This window comes from Pelobates fuscus, chromosome 5, assembly GCF_036172605.1.
Source record: "Pelobates fuscus isolate aPelFus1 chromosome 5, aPelFus1.pri, whole genome shotgun sequence".
NCBI classification, from domain to species: Eukaryota; Metazoa; Chordata; class Amphibia; order Anura; family Pelobatidae; genus Pelobates; species Pelobates fuscus.
In genome coordinates, this window is record NC_086321.1 from 13,794,189 (window position 1) to 13,810,743 (window position 16,555).

The 16,555-nt window shown below is 42.8% G+C and overlaps 1 protein-coding gene across 3 annotated transcripts in view; it reads left to right on the forward strand.

The window, feature by feature from the left end:
• Positions 1 to 14,246, forward strand: part of ARSB (arylsulfatase B) — a 105,547-nt gene extending 91,301 nt beyond the window's left edge. For 2 of the 3 annotated variants that reach the window (XM_063453587.1, XM_063453586.1), the window contains 2 exons: positions 9,924 to 10,055; positions 11,430 to 12,764. In XM_063453587.1, coding sequence (XP_063309657.1) covers positions 9,924 to 10,055; positions 11,430 to 11,689 — 392 coding nt within the window. In that variant the 3' untranslated portion in view covers positions 11,690 to 12,764. Of the gene's footprint in view, positions 1 to 9,923; positions 10,056 to 11,429; positions 12,765 to 13,952 lie in introns of those variants that run through there. The other variant, XM_063453588.1, reaches the window with a different exon arrangement.
• The last annotated feature ends 2,309 nt before the right edge of the window (positions 14,247 to 16,555 follow it).

The following is a 16,555-nucleotide window of genomic DNA, read 5'->3' on the forward strand; positions in this document are numbered from 1 at the left end:
AACGTGACTTTTTTTTTATATATATTTTTGCGCAATGCTTAAAAGGCTGTACGGTTCTGCCCAACAGTATGTGGAATTTATGTATTTCTGGCGTAAATCAGTTAATAATTACTAAGAGCTCAAAGGCTGCAAATAGATTTAATTCTGGCAGCATACTGTACGGCATGATTCCTGCTGTAGTGGTTATGGTATCAGAACTGCCTTCCAAGATGAGTAGTCGTTTGCAAATAGTTTGACAACTTACCTGGACACCACAAGGCTCTCGCCCCTGCCTCCTATGAAGCCAGACGTTCCTTGAGCTAAGCCGACTGGGCAGGGCCTGTTAATTGGCTGAGAGCACCTCCACACACCGCTGGGCTTAGCTCAGTGCAGATACCCCACGTAAGTTGTCAAACTGTTTTGCTACTTACCTGGGAGCACACAATGGCGCACCTGGCACCATAACCACAAGGTTGGAACCATAACCACTGCAAATGGCTGTAGTGTTTATTGTGCGTGGATTGTTCCTGTGATGATTTGATATTCCATCCTGCAGTATTTCAATTCTTCACACCGCAGGGAGCACTTTCCATTCCACCGATCTGTATGTGTAAGATGTTTCCAGACAAATCTATCCATTTCAAAGTGGATATCCACATAGAACATTTATTTATTTACCAGAAGTAGAAGATAAATGATGAGACTGTCCTGATGTTTAGATACATCCTGGATTCCATGTATAAATACAATGTCACGTTCACAGAGAGTTTGACTTTAAGACACATTTGATATTTTCTGGGAGGCTGTTCTAAATGGAGAAGGACGCGCGATCGGTGAATAGTGGCGAAATTAAAACTGAATTGCAAAGTATAGACCAAAGTAGCGGATTTAAATAAGTTGAATAACGTTTTTAAACGGACGTTATCATTAAAATGCCTGTGGGGGCTGTTTCAGCCTGCTAAATCGATAACTCACATTGCTTCCCCTGGCAAAGTGAAGGCCATCCATGACTTGGGGCATCTGTCTAACAGTACCCAAACATCATAGTTAAGGCGGCTCTGTCACGTTCAAGGTTTTGCTTTTAAATTATTATCATTTTAACAAAATCTTTTTTTATTTTTTTGTTTAGTTTTTTTAAATTCACCTTCACTTTTTACCTGTATTTAAGATAAAAACAGGGACTCCTTTTTCTCATGGGGAGCGTGATTTGGGGCAATGGGCGGAGCTTAAGCAACGTCCCATTTCAGTTACTAATTTACCCAGAATCCTTTCAGTCAAAAGAATCCCACAGAAGGCAAACTGCTGACATCATGGACAGGAGAACAAAATGGCGGTGCCCAGGTATTCTGATCTTGCGCAAGGATTTAAGGATAATAAATATAAATAAAGACAAGTGGCAAATGGGAGAGTATAATCATTAAGATATAAGGGGTAGAAAATAAACACTGGAAGACAGCGCAATAGAATTAAATGTATATACTATACTAAAAAAAGTGTATATATTCAATAGTAAAAATCAGCTAGATACAATAGAACCTTCCCAACTTCCAAAAAATATCAAATGACAAACAAACACAAATAGTATCAGTATCTTCTAAGAGATGTGAGGGGTGTAAGGAAAGGAAAACTGAAAGAAAAATCCAGGTTAGAGCGATTTAAACTTCAATAAATTTGAAATCCAGGAACAGGATTTTGGGAGTTTGCCGTCTCCCATGTTACTTGCTGCATTTCTTGTTTTAGCCATGAAGCGTTTCTTTAGAGACGGTAATTATAACATTTAAAGTACACTGCAAGTCGCTGTTTCTTTGTTACAATACTCTTTAATTACGCAGCGCTGCTTCCTGTGGTTGCAATGCCCATAGCCTTGTGTTGCTAATATTAGTTCCATTCTAGCTGGCAGCCATATGGCAACCATTTGGGGGAATCTTTGCCTTTAACACGAGGGATAGGTTTTCCTCACATCATAGCAGACCAAGCCAGCAATCAGATTCCAGAGATTGGACCACAGAGCAGAGACCGCAGCACGCCCAAAACACTTCCCATCCACAGATCTGATCTCTGTGGTCTTCAAATAACATGTTCGTTTAGGGAAAACCAGACTGTTTCATCTCTGTCCATCGGAGTAAAGTATATTACAGACACAAGGCGCTCCTCAACATGTTAATCACTGACTGCTTAATGAATATACTAAGTTTTATAACGTTTGTTCGATAAATGTACTATTATAAAATAATTACTACATCTTTAAAGCTATTTGTAGAGGCTCACACAAATACTCCTGCAGCCGTTTGAAGGAAGACCTCAAATGATTCACTTTGTCATGTGTTTCAGTACCACGATATCTCTGGTCCTTTAATCAATGTCAAATTAGAAATCGAGTTACTCGTAATGAGCCTCAGATGGTGAGATCAACAGGTTTTACCTGTAGAGAGTAGGAGACAATCTATCCCCTGCCAAACTCGGGCACGTTACATGGGCACAATATTCTCTTCCTGCTCCGTCACCTTCTAAAAATGTTACACTTTTCTTTAAAAAGAAGACAAAAAAGGTGGATGAAACAAAAAAACATTCTTTAGAGCTGATTCTTCCTGATCGATTGTCCTCCGGCCTATTGGCTTTCCCCCATCCATTACATGCACCTCACATTGTACCATGCTCCGGATCAAATCCCAATGCCTATTCCAGAATCCGCCAGTCCCCGTGTATTTTACTGGGAATACCCCGTTACCCAATACTGCCCATTTCCGATCCCTTTCTTGCCCCGTGGGCTTATTTTTAACTGTCACGCTGCCCAGAGAGACTTATGGACCTTTTAGCAGTTCAATTTATAGCTCCCTGAAACAATTCGCTGGCGGTATTCCAAATCTGAGAACCGGGACCGGTCCAGCAATTTCCCTGCACTAATTCTGCATCCTGTTATGTGTGTCCAGTCATTTAATGTTGGACTAAAACGTTTTATAATTGTTTCACTACCTCGGTCCAGGCAGGAAGGGTAAATATAGCCCTTGCTGGGTTTCTGTTTTGTTTGTTTGTTTTATTTTTAGATAGAATTAAAGTTAGTGTCATTTTTTCCAATATTTATTGGCCTTCACTTGGTTTCCGACAGTGGTTTTGTTTTCCTGCGTTATAATTTATTGATATATACATCACCCTGAGTCATCGTAAGAAGCAGCTATTGTGCAGTATGACTCCCATAAATCTCAGCCAATCTTCTGTAAACTTGGTTGCATCACAGTTTTCACACTTTTTTATGTCGCTAATAATGTTTTGTGAGTGCTGAAAATTGTTTGTAAAATAAATAATTATTTTGGGACAGTGATCAACTAAATATATGCACAAAATATAAGCAAGCAAAATAATTAAAAAAAAAAAAACACTAAATTGGGTGCAATCTCTGCCCTTTTAATCCCTTAGTGAAGTTATAACTCTGCAAAGATAAAGTGCAACAATCATCTAGCAAAATGTTTTTTTTCTGTGATGCAAAAAAACTGAGCATATGTTAAAAAATATATAGAAATAGCTGATCGTGAAACGCAAACGATAAAAAACAATGCACCCCTCTGTACCAGCACACAGCGAGTAGTAGAGCGAGGCACCGCCACCGTTTCAGCGAGGTGTGCTGGCCTTGTCAAGGGTTTGTGTTGTGTGCATTTCCCGTGTCAGTATTTTTATGTTCTTTACCATAAGCCAATAAAATACAATTACATGTAATATGGACTGCATTCTTTGAGCATTATATATTATATTAAATTTAATAATTTTCCACTAGGTTATTACACCTAGGGGACTGCTCAGTAAGAAATGCAATGAGACAGACACAGACCACATGGGTTTAACATAACAAATGACCATTACGGTTATTAGAAGGAATACGGTTACACCGTGACTGGTCAGTGAGGTTATCGGTCACTGTTATTACTGCATGTAACTGTTGTGTATGTCCATCTCAGGTCTGTCTCTTTGCCTGTCTTTTTATGTAATGATGTTTGTCCTTTGTCTATATGTTGATGCTTCAGTTAGACACATACCTGTGTCTGTTTGTCTGTACTGCCTTTGTTTGTCCTTTGCCCGTGTCTGTATCTTGGTGCCTCTGTTTAACCCATGCTTATTTCTATATGTCGGTACTCATGGTTGACACATGCATGTCTGTGCTGGTTGCCATTTCACACATACCTATATGTGTGTTTTAGCTGCCGTTTGACTCGCACCTGTCTGTACATTTGTATTGCTGTTTGACCTGTGTTTCTGTATGTGCTGCTGTTTGACCACTGCTGCTCTCTGTGTGTGCTGCTGTTTGACCATTGCTGCTCTCTGTATGTGCTGCTGTTTGACCAGCGCTGCTCTCTGTGTGGGCTGCTGTTTGACCACTGCTGCTCTCTGTATGTGCTGCTGTTTGACCAGCGCTGCTCTCTGTGTGTGCTGCTGTTTGACCTGTGTTTCTGTATGTGCTGCTGTTTGACCAGCGCTGCTCTCTGTGTGGGCTGCTGTTTGACCACTGCTGCTCTCTGTATGTGCTGCTGTTTGACCAGCGCTGCTCTCTGTGTGTGCTGCTGTTTGACCTGTGTTTCTATATGTGCTGCTGTTTGACCAGCGCTGCTCTCTGTGTGTGCTGCTGTTTCACCACTGCTGCTCTCTGTATGTGCTGCTGTTTGACCATTGCCGCTGTCTGTGTGTGCTGCTGTTTGGCCATTGCTGCTCTCTGTATGTGCTGCTGTTTGACCAGCGCTGCTGTCTGTGTGTGCTGCTGTTTGACCAGTGATGCTCTCTGTATGTGCTGCTGTTTGACCAGTGATGCTCTCTGTATGTGCTGCTGTTTGACCTGTGCTGCTCTCTGTGTGTGCTGATGTTTGACCAGCGCTGCTCTCTGTGTGTGCTGCTGTTTGACCAGTGCTGCTCTCTGTATGTGCTGCTGTTTGACCAGCACTGCTCTCTTTGTGTGCTGCTGTTTGGCCATTGCTGCTCTCTGTGTGTGCTGCTGTTTGACCAGCGCTGCTCTCTGTGTGTGCTGCTGTTTGACCAGCGCTGCTCTCTGTATATGCTGCTGTTTGACCAGTGCTGCTCTCTGTGTGTGCTGCTGTTTGACCAGCGCTGTTCTCTGTGTGTGCTGTTGTTTGACCAGCACTGCTCTCTGTGTGTGCTGCTGTTTGACCAGCGCTGCTCTCTGTATATGCTGCTGTTTGACCAGCGCTGCTCTCTGTGTGTGCTGCTGTTTGGCCATTGCTGCTCTCTGTGTGTGCTGCTGTTTGACCAGCGCTGTTCTCTGTATGTGCTGCTGTTTGACCAGCGCTGCTCTCTGTGTGTGCTGCTTTTTGACCAGCGCTGCTCTCTGTATGTGCTGCTGTTTGACCAGTGCTGCTCTCTGTATGTGCTGCTGTTTGACCTGTGCTGCTCTCTGTGTGTGCTGCTGTTTGACCATCGCTGCTGCCTGTGTGTGCTGCTGTTTGTCCATTGCCACTCTCTGTATATGCTGCTGTTTGACCAGCACTGCTCTCTGTGTGTGCTGCTGTTTGACCATTGCCGCTCTCTGTGTGTGCTGCTGTTTGACCACTGCTGCTCTCTGTATGTGCTGCTGTTTGACCAGCGCCGCTCTCTGTGTGTGCTGCTGTTTGACCATTGCCGCTCTCTGTATGTGCTGCTGTTTGACCAGCGCTGCTCTCTGTGTGTGCTGCTGTTTGACCACTGCTGCTCTCTGTATGTGCTGCTGTTTGACCAGCGCTGCTGTCTCTGTGTGCTGCTGTTTGACCATTGCCACTCTCTGTGTGTGCTGCTGTTTGACCATTGCCGCTCTCTGTATGTGCTGCTGTTTGACCAGCGCTGCTCTGTGTGTGCTGCTGTTTGACCATTGACGCTCTCTGTATGTGCTGCTGTTTGGCCATTGCTGCTCTCTGTGTGTGCTGCTGTTTGACCAGCACTGCTACCTGTGTGTGCTGCTGTTTGACCAGCGCTGCTGTCTGTGTGTGCTGCTGTTTGACCATTGCCGCTCTCTGTATATGCTGCTGTTTGACCTGTGCTGCTGTCTGTGTGTGCTGCTGTTTGACCATTGCCGCTCTCTGTATATGCTGCTGTTTGACCTGTGCTGCTCTCTGTATGTGCTGCTGTTTGACCAGTGCTACTCTCTGTGTGTGCTGCTGTTTGACCATTGCTGCTCTCTGTATGTGCTGCTTTTTGACCACTGCTGCTCTCTGTATGTGCTGCTGTTAGACCATTGCCGCTCTCTGTGTGTGCTGCTGTTTGACCTGTGCTGCTCTCTGTGTGTGCTGCTGTTTGACCTGTGCTGCTCTCTGTGTGTGCTGCTGTTTGACCATTGCCGATCTCTGTATATGCTGCTGTTTGACCTGAGCTGCTCTCTGTATGTGCTGTTGTTTGACCATTGCCGCTCTCTGTATGTGCTGCTGTTTGACCAGTAACGCTCTCTGTGTGTGCTGCTGTTTGACCAGTAACACTCTCTGTATGTGCTGCTGTTTGACCAGTAACGCTCTATGTGTGTGCTGCTGTTTGACCAGTAACGCTCTCTGTATGTGCTGCTGTTTGACCAGTAACGCTCTCTGTGTGTGCTGCTGTTTGACCAGTAACGCTCTCTGTGTGTGCTGCTGTTTGTCCCAGACAGAGAGGACACGTTGGAATGAGAGTGGACTAAATGTTTCAACAGAAAAAACAATGCAAGTGGTTTGGAAATCTGGCTGCCAGATACTTAGTCTCAAGCTAAAATTTAAATATATTCCTGGGGATTTGCCAGTGCTTGAGATTGGATGAGATTTGTAACATCTGGGGGGAGAGAAAATAGAACTGCAAGTGTGGAAGGAGACGGGAGACGTAACAGATGGGGCGACAAGGGCCCAATGTATGGGGAGGATAGGGGAGACACAAATATGGGAAGTAAGAAAGGGAGACTCGGTAGACGCGGAAAAAGGAAACTATAGACTGGTAAAGAGAAGGGAGATACATAGAACTATCCCTGTGCTTAGTACCTAGAACGTGATAAAATGGGAGAGGGAGGGGGAGTCGCTGTCAGGAATGGACACATATTGTGAGCAATCTGATACATGCGATCGAAACCATGTTAGCGGATGATCACCAATACCTGAGTTTTTGAGTTTGTGCAGTATTCATTGAATGCTTGCGGATTGATCAATTTCTGGCGGTGGAGCTCTGATTTCCGAGGTTGCCGTTAATGTTACAGAGTCGCATCTGTTCTTACCAATCGCAGGACATATCGTCTGTGAGGCGGGAGTTTAAATTTCTCCCGTAGGAGACGGTAAACACTACTTACCGACTCATTTCTGAATTAGAAGCCACCAAAATTAAAACCTGCCTCATCTGTCAGTTAAGTGAAAAACCACAAACTCGCCACACATCTTATAGGAAAAAAAATAAAAGTTATATATACAGGTCATTCAATTTAAACCTTTCTTATAGGATATAAACTACCAATAAAGTTAAAGACACATTCATTAAACAAATAAATCTTTATCTAAAAAAGTGCTAATATTTACCTATAAATCTGAATCACCACCCTGCCCTCTGTGTCTATCTTACTAAGAGAAATCCCAGGTGAGTGTTTCAAACAGTCCAGCTATGATTGCTAGAGCAATGGCCTATAAAGTGCAGCTATTTACCACTTTATGTTTGAATTGCTAACAGGCGAACGCTCAGATGCAGTATTTGTTGGTTCCATTTTGGCAGTCCGCTTTCACCAAGTATACAAATCGTTCACAAGCTCAATACACTGGATGTTTACCTGAAACCTGCTTTCTAAATAAGCTTACCACACTTCCACGTGTGTATTGTGTTGGAGACCACAATATTCTAGGTGGGAGATTAGCACAGATTAACATCTCTCGTGCTGGGCCTAGTGCAGTGCTCTGAATGGGATTGAATTTAGGGGGGGACATAATATCAGTCAGGTTTTATGGGCTTTGTTTTTTTAATTAACTGTAGGGTGATCTACAAGGTAGATGATTATAACAAACCTTGCAAAGCCTGTTTTATCCTGCCGGTCAAACGGATTCTGCCCCCCCCCAACCGTGCAGTGCGCCCTAAGGCAGCTGCCTGTGCCGCCTTAGGTTGCACCGGACCTGAGTCTTCACAGGCTGCAAGAAATAATTTGGCGGCCATATGATGTGTAGCACTGATTTAGTAGAGACATGTTGGATACCGCACCCACCAAATAACCCAGGTGCTCTGAAACCAGGGCTGGCCAGGCCTTCCTTCTAAGATATGCAGAATAAATGACGGTTCAGGCACTCCGGGATAACAAAAATAGCAACTTTATTGGGGCAAAAGCAGCAACGTTTCGACCCTACCAGATCTTTATCAAGTTTGTTAAAGGTAGGGTCGAAACATTGCTGCTTTTGCCCCAATACAGCTGCCATTTCTGTTTACTCGGAGTGCCTGAACCGTTATTTATTCTGCATAGCCCTGATTTAGGTCACTGGCCCTCCTGTCTGTGCTGTGAAAAGATGTTTAAACTCACCTTTTTTTTGCAACGCCTTGGTGGTCTCGCCATGGCTGGTCCTGCCTCCGTAGGAAATCATTGGGTGGCTATTGCGCACACGCTGGAAAACACAGTCTTGGCCAATCAGCATTCAATCAATGCATCTCTATGGGGAATGTTCAGCGCCTTCATGTATTATGCACAGGCCTGGACTGGCCATTGGGCATACCGGGGAAATGCCTGGTGGACCGCGATGGCCATGGGCCGAGGCCGGTAGTGGCGATCACAGGATCTCCCCTGCCATCCCATGCAGAGCCAGCACTATCCGAGCGCTGGCCCTGCTGTGTGCCTTTGTGGCCGGTGGGCACAGGCACTGACATGCACAGGCACTGACATGAGACCAACGGCTGGGGAGGGAGGGAGAAGAGGACACTGGGAGCTCTAGCCAGCAGCTCCACCAGGTTCCTCTCACAAGGTCAGCTCGTTGCCGCAGTTACTCAGGCTAGAGTTCACTCACCACTAGGACCACCAGGGATAGCAGCAAAGCACCCCTCGAAGGCAAAAGTTAAGAAGGGGGGGGGGGTATAAACTTTGTTTTTTTTAATTAAAAAAAAATACATATTTAATATATTTAACTTAATCTGTCTCCCCTCCAACACACACAATCCCACTAAACCTATTCACACACAGCACCCTCACACACACAGCCCCCTTTACACTCACAGCACCCTCACACACACAGCCCCCTTTACACTCACAGCACCCTCACACACACAGCCCCCTTTACACGCACAGCACTCACACACACACACACCACGATCACAGCACCCTCACACACATGCTGCAACCTTCACACATACACACGCAATCCCGCAAGCAGGCTCCAAACAGGGCCTTTTTCTCATGCTAGAGCTCTTCACCAGAGCTCTGCACATTGAACCAATATGCTGACTTTGAGAGGGATCATGACAAAACACACCCTCTCTGGCACTGCCCCCTTCTCAGGGGGCCGCTGTGATTGAAAAATGCCCGGGTCAAATTTTTTCCCAGTCCCGCCCTGATTGTGCAAATTGTGCAGCACTGAGATATGAAGCGCCTGTAGTGGCCGCCTGAGTGACTGCACCTAAAGGTGTTACTAGCCAGCAATGTTAACGCTGCCTTTTATCTTTAAGCTGTAGGGGTTCTGGTGACTTCAGTGTCCCTTTAATAACGAGCTTCAAGTCAGTCCAGTTACTATTAAGCATCTAAAAGGCGAAGATTTTAAAATAAATCAATATATATTATTTGGTTTCAGAAAGAAAAGCTATATATACATGCCTTTGAAAACCATTAACAATTTGATCCACGTGTTTAAATAAACAAGGAATGAAAATACGCTAATGAAGGCAATTTGTATGAAAAACAGTTGAGAGAGGTTTAAATCTCGCTCCCTAAATATTTACATTAATACAGCCCTGACTGAGTTACGTTCCGTGCAGTACTTCTTAAACTCTTACAAATTCTTTTACAGGCAGCACAAACAACGAAACCGAAAAATGGTCCTATAATCCCACCGCGCCTCACTGGGGACATCCATCTTTTAATACATCCATCCATGCCGCAATACGATATAAGAAGTGGAAACTCCTCACTGGCTATCCAGGTACCTCGTGTTGGTTTTATAAAGCGATTTATACAAAGCACGTACAGCATCATCTGGCATGAAAGGATTAACTGGGTTGTGGACCCATTTACAGTAGATCTATCGACCAATGATACCCAACTGTGCCACACAGAGATTTTTTGTTTCTCGTGATGTTTTGCAAACCTAAAGACTGCTGTTGCATCGAGGGAGATGTTGGCAAACTAAAGGCTGGAGTATTGGGGAGAGTAGTTTACAAACATCTGCGGTGCCATTGTCTTTTCTATGGACCCCAGATAATCTTAGAATGATTTTATTTTTGTACCAGATTACAAATTGCTCTGGCTTTGATTATTTTGAGCATACGTTCCTCAGAATTGAGATTTTAGCCCAAAATGTGGTATTTTCCAGATATTAACTATTGACAGGTACATTTGGGTTAATTGTATTCCATGTGAAGCATAAAACAAAATAGGAAGGCTGGACCACAGAAAGCTACCGTAAGTATCATTGTGGTGTTTAAGTGATATACCCATTTTACAATACGGTCTCAGCAGATTTATGTAAGCGCAGGGTGCATGGAAAGGGGAAAGTTTGATTGGTGCATTTAAAGAATTATTGTACAGACACACTTTTTTTTAGTTGTCCACGGTTTGGGTGGTTTAACATTCCTTGCCACTGAAGTAATATAAGCTAAAATGCTGCCTTTCTGGTCCTTGCCAATCAGGGTCTAAAAATCCAAACTTTTCAGTACAATAGCTCCATTGAGGTGCCCTTGTATTGCATGTGTAATAATTCGGTGACGGACATGGTGCCCTTAGAGACACGTTGACTTGGGGTTTATTCACTAAATATAAAATGATCCTGGCAAAAATAGCAAAATTGGAAACGTTGTCCAAGTTGTTCAAGTCACAGCAGAGCTATTTTAAGCCTACATTTTTTCAATTCCTTGTTTAGTGAATAAACGCTTTGTCAACAAAACAAGTTTCCCTGAGTACTAGAGAACATATTGCCCACAGACATGCATTCTATTTTAGAAATATGTTGGAGCCAGGTTTAGTATCTGATTCCAACATGTTAAAATTACTGTAGGACCCACAGAGATTGATTGTACTGTGACGTAGTGGTGGGCTTAACACAATATGGCCATATGGTGTAGCAAATCCCACATTTATCTGCCGAGATAGGTTATTTTAAGTAGCCTTGTTAAATGTAAAGCTGTATTTTTGTGTGTACTGTTCCTTAAGCATATAGACTAACATTACCACTGACATAGACTGGGACTGCCCTGGTAAAAGATGAGCCGTGCCACTAAAATATACCTATTTTTATCAGTCGACAGAATGCTTCTTATTCTAATCATTACTAATTTTTGCCCCTCTCACTCTGTTACAGGCTGCAGTCGCTGGTTTCCACCACCGTCACTTGGCTCAGATTTTGCGGCTCCCAATTCTGAAAATAAAACCCTATGGCTATTCAATATCGACGACGACCCAGAGGAGAGGAATGACTTGTCCCAGAACTATCCCGATGTGGTTGAAATTCTTCTCTCCCGGCTAGAACATTACTACAAGGATTCTGTGCCCATTGACTACCCAGATGATGACCCAAAATGTGATCCTGGACCATCTGGTGTCTGGGGACCTTGGGAATGAAACCGTGTTGGCAGCAATCTTTAACATAATTTTAGATGTTAATTTCTTTAAATATACAGAAAGCTGCACATCTACCATTCATAAAGTTATGGCACTTTTCTAAGACAACTAGACAGATTTCAGTCTGATCATCGTACTTTAAAATCCACAGCAGTGTGAAAAGTTTAATGCTCAGGAATAAATATATATGTACATTTTTACTAAGGTGAGAATTCAAAGTGAATTTCAATTTTGGATCAAGCAGCAACTCTGGAAACATTAGCCAGGTCCGTTATACTTCCATTTCGGTTACTCTGATGTTAAATCTGACATTCACTTTAAATTCTCATTTCAGTAAATCACCCGGTCTGTTTTCTAGTTCTCTCCAACATTATGATCATTAACCATAAGATAATTGTTCTTGTGCCTTTTTTTGCTTTCAGTTGTAAACAAATGGTGAAATTGGCTAAATTCCACAAACGGCAGTAAACGTATATTTGAATAGTAAAATTTAGGCAAAAATAATCAATATATGACAACAAATTTGTGAATGTTTCCAGATCAATATGTTGCCATTCAGATTTCAGTTCGATAGAGTTCAGGGACTATTGAATGAGTCCTTACCCATGTTTCCCACCAGAACCTATCAGTAATAGCAGGATAGAGCAGGAACGTTTTGTGTGGTCAGCACCTGAACTCGTAAGAGTCAATTCCCTGACTTGCTGGTGGTTTCCACCCCCAGCTATTATTAATAGTTCAGATTTTAACGGTTTCTACCTGCCATGTTTGGTGTCTAATTAATGGAGGTTGGCAGTGTTTAATTTGCAATTCTTACACACTCAGTCAATGACTTCCATCCAAACGTGGTCACTAATGCAGATTTAGCAACTTCTCTTTATTGATACATGAAGAGGGGGTTAGTCTGTGGTCCCCAGGGGACCCGAGTAAGTGTAAAAATGTTTTGAAGCTACCATGACTACTGCAGTGTGTTGAAGTGGTTTTGGTGCTTAGACTGAGCCATTAAGCAGTTGCACACTTGAAATGCAAGTATCTGTGTATTTGTGTAAAAATTTCCACAACGACAAATGTATTAAATTCTGTTAAATAGCAAGCGCTGGTTTTGGTTTATTTTGTCTTAATGTTTCTATATTTTTACAGCAGAAGTTAATTTTCTAATTTCAAGCCGTTTGTTTAGTATTGACATGAATGTGGGAAGGAGATGTGATCTGTACAGATCAGAGGTCACACAGTATGTGGAGTTTTATCCTCATACACTTCATTTATAATCAGGATAAGTGTTCTAGTATTGATAGACTTTGTGTGGGAATATAGCCGTATTAGTACAGGGTGAAGATGCCAAAATGAGAGAGTGTTGTGGTATATTTTCTTGGACTTACAAGGGTTTGGACATGTTTGAGAGTTTGGTTCTCTGTGCTAGTAGCCAGCTTTGTTTCTCTGTCTAAAAGTAGTAGTAATCTTGGATTATAGGTAACAAAGTGATTAAGGAGTCCCCAAAACAACTTTAGCTTAATGAAGCAGTGTTGGTGTATATATCATGCCCCTGCAGTCTCAATGCTCAATTCTCTGCCATTTAGGTTTCAAATCACTTTGTTTCTGTTTATGCAGCCCTAGCCATGCAGTACCCCAAAATGCGAGACTGTCTCTGCAAATATGGGAATGCTGGCACCGATACGCTGGGGAGCAATGACGTGGCATGGTTCTTTTAAATGAATTGGATCTCTGACTATGACTATCTCCCATTAAAGGGAAACTATAGTGCCAGGAAAACAAACTCGTGGGCTCAACTCCGCCCACGCTCCTTCCCTGCTGTCAACCAGCAGGGAAGACCAGATGTGCATGCGCGGCAATGGCTGCGGTCACATTAGGATTTCCCCATAGGAAACCATTATTTAATACTTTCCTATGGGGATTCTGGATACGCTGGAAGTCCCCATGCACAGTGTGAGGACGTCCAGCGCCAGGCGACCAAAAGGTGGAGTTAACCATCAAAGCTAATAAGTGCAGTAATTACCTGCTCAGGGTCAAGGGACCTGGAATAGTGCACCCAGCCCACTTCAATGAGCTGAAGTAGTCTGGGTGCCCATAGTGTTGCTTTAAGGCCTACGTATACATTCTTGCAGTTACAGCTCTGCAATCTCTGTACTTTAATGGTTTATTGTCTGTTTGCACTTACTCCGTTCCTGTAAACATTGGCCCTAAGTAGCATGCTTTAAACGGCATTAAATGGTTTGCCTTTTAACCCACGTCTGTGTAATCACTGCAGGAGCATCCAATCAGAAGCCATATATTAATCTCGAACAGCTGGATGAGCATTACAGTTCCATCTCCCAGTTCTAATAATAAGATGAATATGGCAGGCATGCAGCACACAATACGTTACATTGTACAGGCATGTGTCTCGCTGCACATATTGGACACATCCATGCCTTTGGCTAAGAATGATTCTCTGAGCTTCATCCTCTGCCAACTAGCAAGACAGACATTCAGCCATAAGAAATATCCAATGGAAAACATGAAGGAATCATTAAATATCACTCAAGCTCTCATACGAAAGCTCAAATTGTAACCCAGAAATGTACGTGCACCTCTCATCCATGGGTCTCAAGACTGAACAATCCATGATTTGTGAAAGGGAGACAGGCAGATCGTTCTTTTCAATCCTAATTCACTGGTTTATAGAAGATATTTGGTTGGTCAGCTCCCCGCCAGGGCTGGTAGAATGTATCTGTCCCAGTGTAGCGACCTCTTTGCCAGCTACGGAATGTGCGCTTGCTGCATTAGTGACTTGTAAAACCACAGGCTGCCACGTGACACATAACACATGGGTGGATTATTGCTAGAATACCAGAAGCTGCCCTTTCTGGGGCCATTGTTAGTTTCGTAAAATATCTGTGGCTATCAGTCTGTGTCTATATTACTAATTTCAACAAAACGCAAATACAAATGACCATATGGGCCATCTGCACATCCATGTGAATGGGGATCCCTGGCATGTATGAATGGTTACAATTTTGTATATTGAATAAAGTAGATTTTCCGGTTTGATCAAGCCACGTGTGGATACATTGACGCCAACTTGCTACCAAGTCTCTTTCACTCCAACTGGTTTATTTCACGTTCTGCACATATTTCCACATTGGGTTTTATTGGTGGACAGGGATGAGACTTGCACAACGCTTTAAGTAAACCTCCCCAGTTCCCCAGTATTATGTGAGCCGGTGTGTGTTGCCCTTACTTGTCCCACTATTTCCCCGTTGGTGGTAGGATCTCACTGTAATATTGCAGCTGCGATGGGTGCCTGCGCTGCGACTCTGTGAAGCCCTCTTCACATCTGGCTTCAATTTACTGCCTTCAATAACAGCGAGTAACATGAGCAGGAGGTTACGTATGGTGTCTTTGGATATATATGAGGTGGTTTTAAATAATAACCAGCATTAAGAAAAACTCCAAAAGTGCCAAAAGTTCCCTGGAAAAAAGTGGTCAAATTAGATGTTCCTCCTTATTAGCACACAATAACCTTGCTTTATGCCCGGCATCGTCTGATATTAGTTGCAGAAATACACATTGAAACATGTTAGTACTTTATAACCAACATAACTTTCTAACCTCAAAGAAACACGCTGAGCACCATAACTACTAAAATTCAATATCATAACGGCTTATTGTATCATAACGGCTTATTGTATTCTTACAGCTCATGGCATTACAAATCATTGTATCATTACAGCTTATTGTATGATTGTATCTGATTGCATACTTACAGTTTACTGTATTATTACATCTTATCGGATCATTACAGCTTATTGTATAATTACAATTTGCTTTCTTATAGCTTATTGTACCATTACAGGTTATTGTATAATTGCAGCTTATTGTTATTTTTACAGCTCTTTTTTTTAGTGGTGATGGTATACAGAGATCCTACATGCAGTTCCTCCATTTTTGTTTTCTCTGACCATTTTCTAGAGATGATTAAAGAAAACGAACATCCAGGCAGACGAAGCCCACTCACTCCTCTGCTGCCAAGATAATACAGAGATTTCACCTACTCGTTTTACGTACAAATCTATCCAAGTCTGGGTGGAAGTTACAGCCTGTAGGCACAGAGTCGACTTAACCTTTGGGTTTAGTAAATGTACATTTTAGTAAATTCAAAGTAGACATGGTGCACATCTTGCCTGGAGTCAGTCATTGGGTCGTAACACACTCCACCTTATATTGGGCTACTTGAATGATATAATATCTGGAATCGTTTGCTTTTTTTCCCCCCCACACGATTACTATACAGTTACTATCGATTTCCCCTGTAATGTAACATGTTCTATTCCTATAAGTAGACATAATGCGGTTGTGTGATCGTGTATTTAAAGCAATGTAAACGCGATGCCCTGGGGACTAGAACAATGGCCAATGTATGGTACATAAACCCGGTACACAACGCGTTCCGACCTGATTCGTACATTACAGTATTAACACTGCCAAAAATCTCCTAAAATACAATACATTGCTGCGGAGATCCCATAATCTGATTAGCATCCTTTAAAACCTTTTGTTTTCTTAGAAATAAAAATCTCATAGAAGCGGATATTACCCTGCAGACAAGGTCTTACTGAAGCCATATAGGGGAATATGTGAATTTCCTACTATTTTGTATTTTTTGATTTTAATGCATTCTTGCATCCTGTTTACTGTCTCAGTGCAGCTGTGCGAACGGAGCATTCTTAATCTATAGAGGAGCAACATGCATTCGATCCCCAAAGCAAATGACCATACCTTCCAACATGTCAAATGGACAAAGGGGGCGCTTTAAGTTTAGGGGTGTGACCAGGGCGGGCTGTAGTGAGACATTTTATGTGACTTGCTATT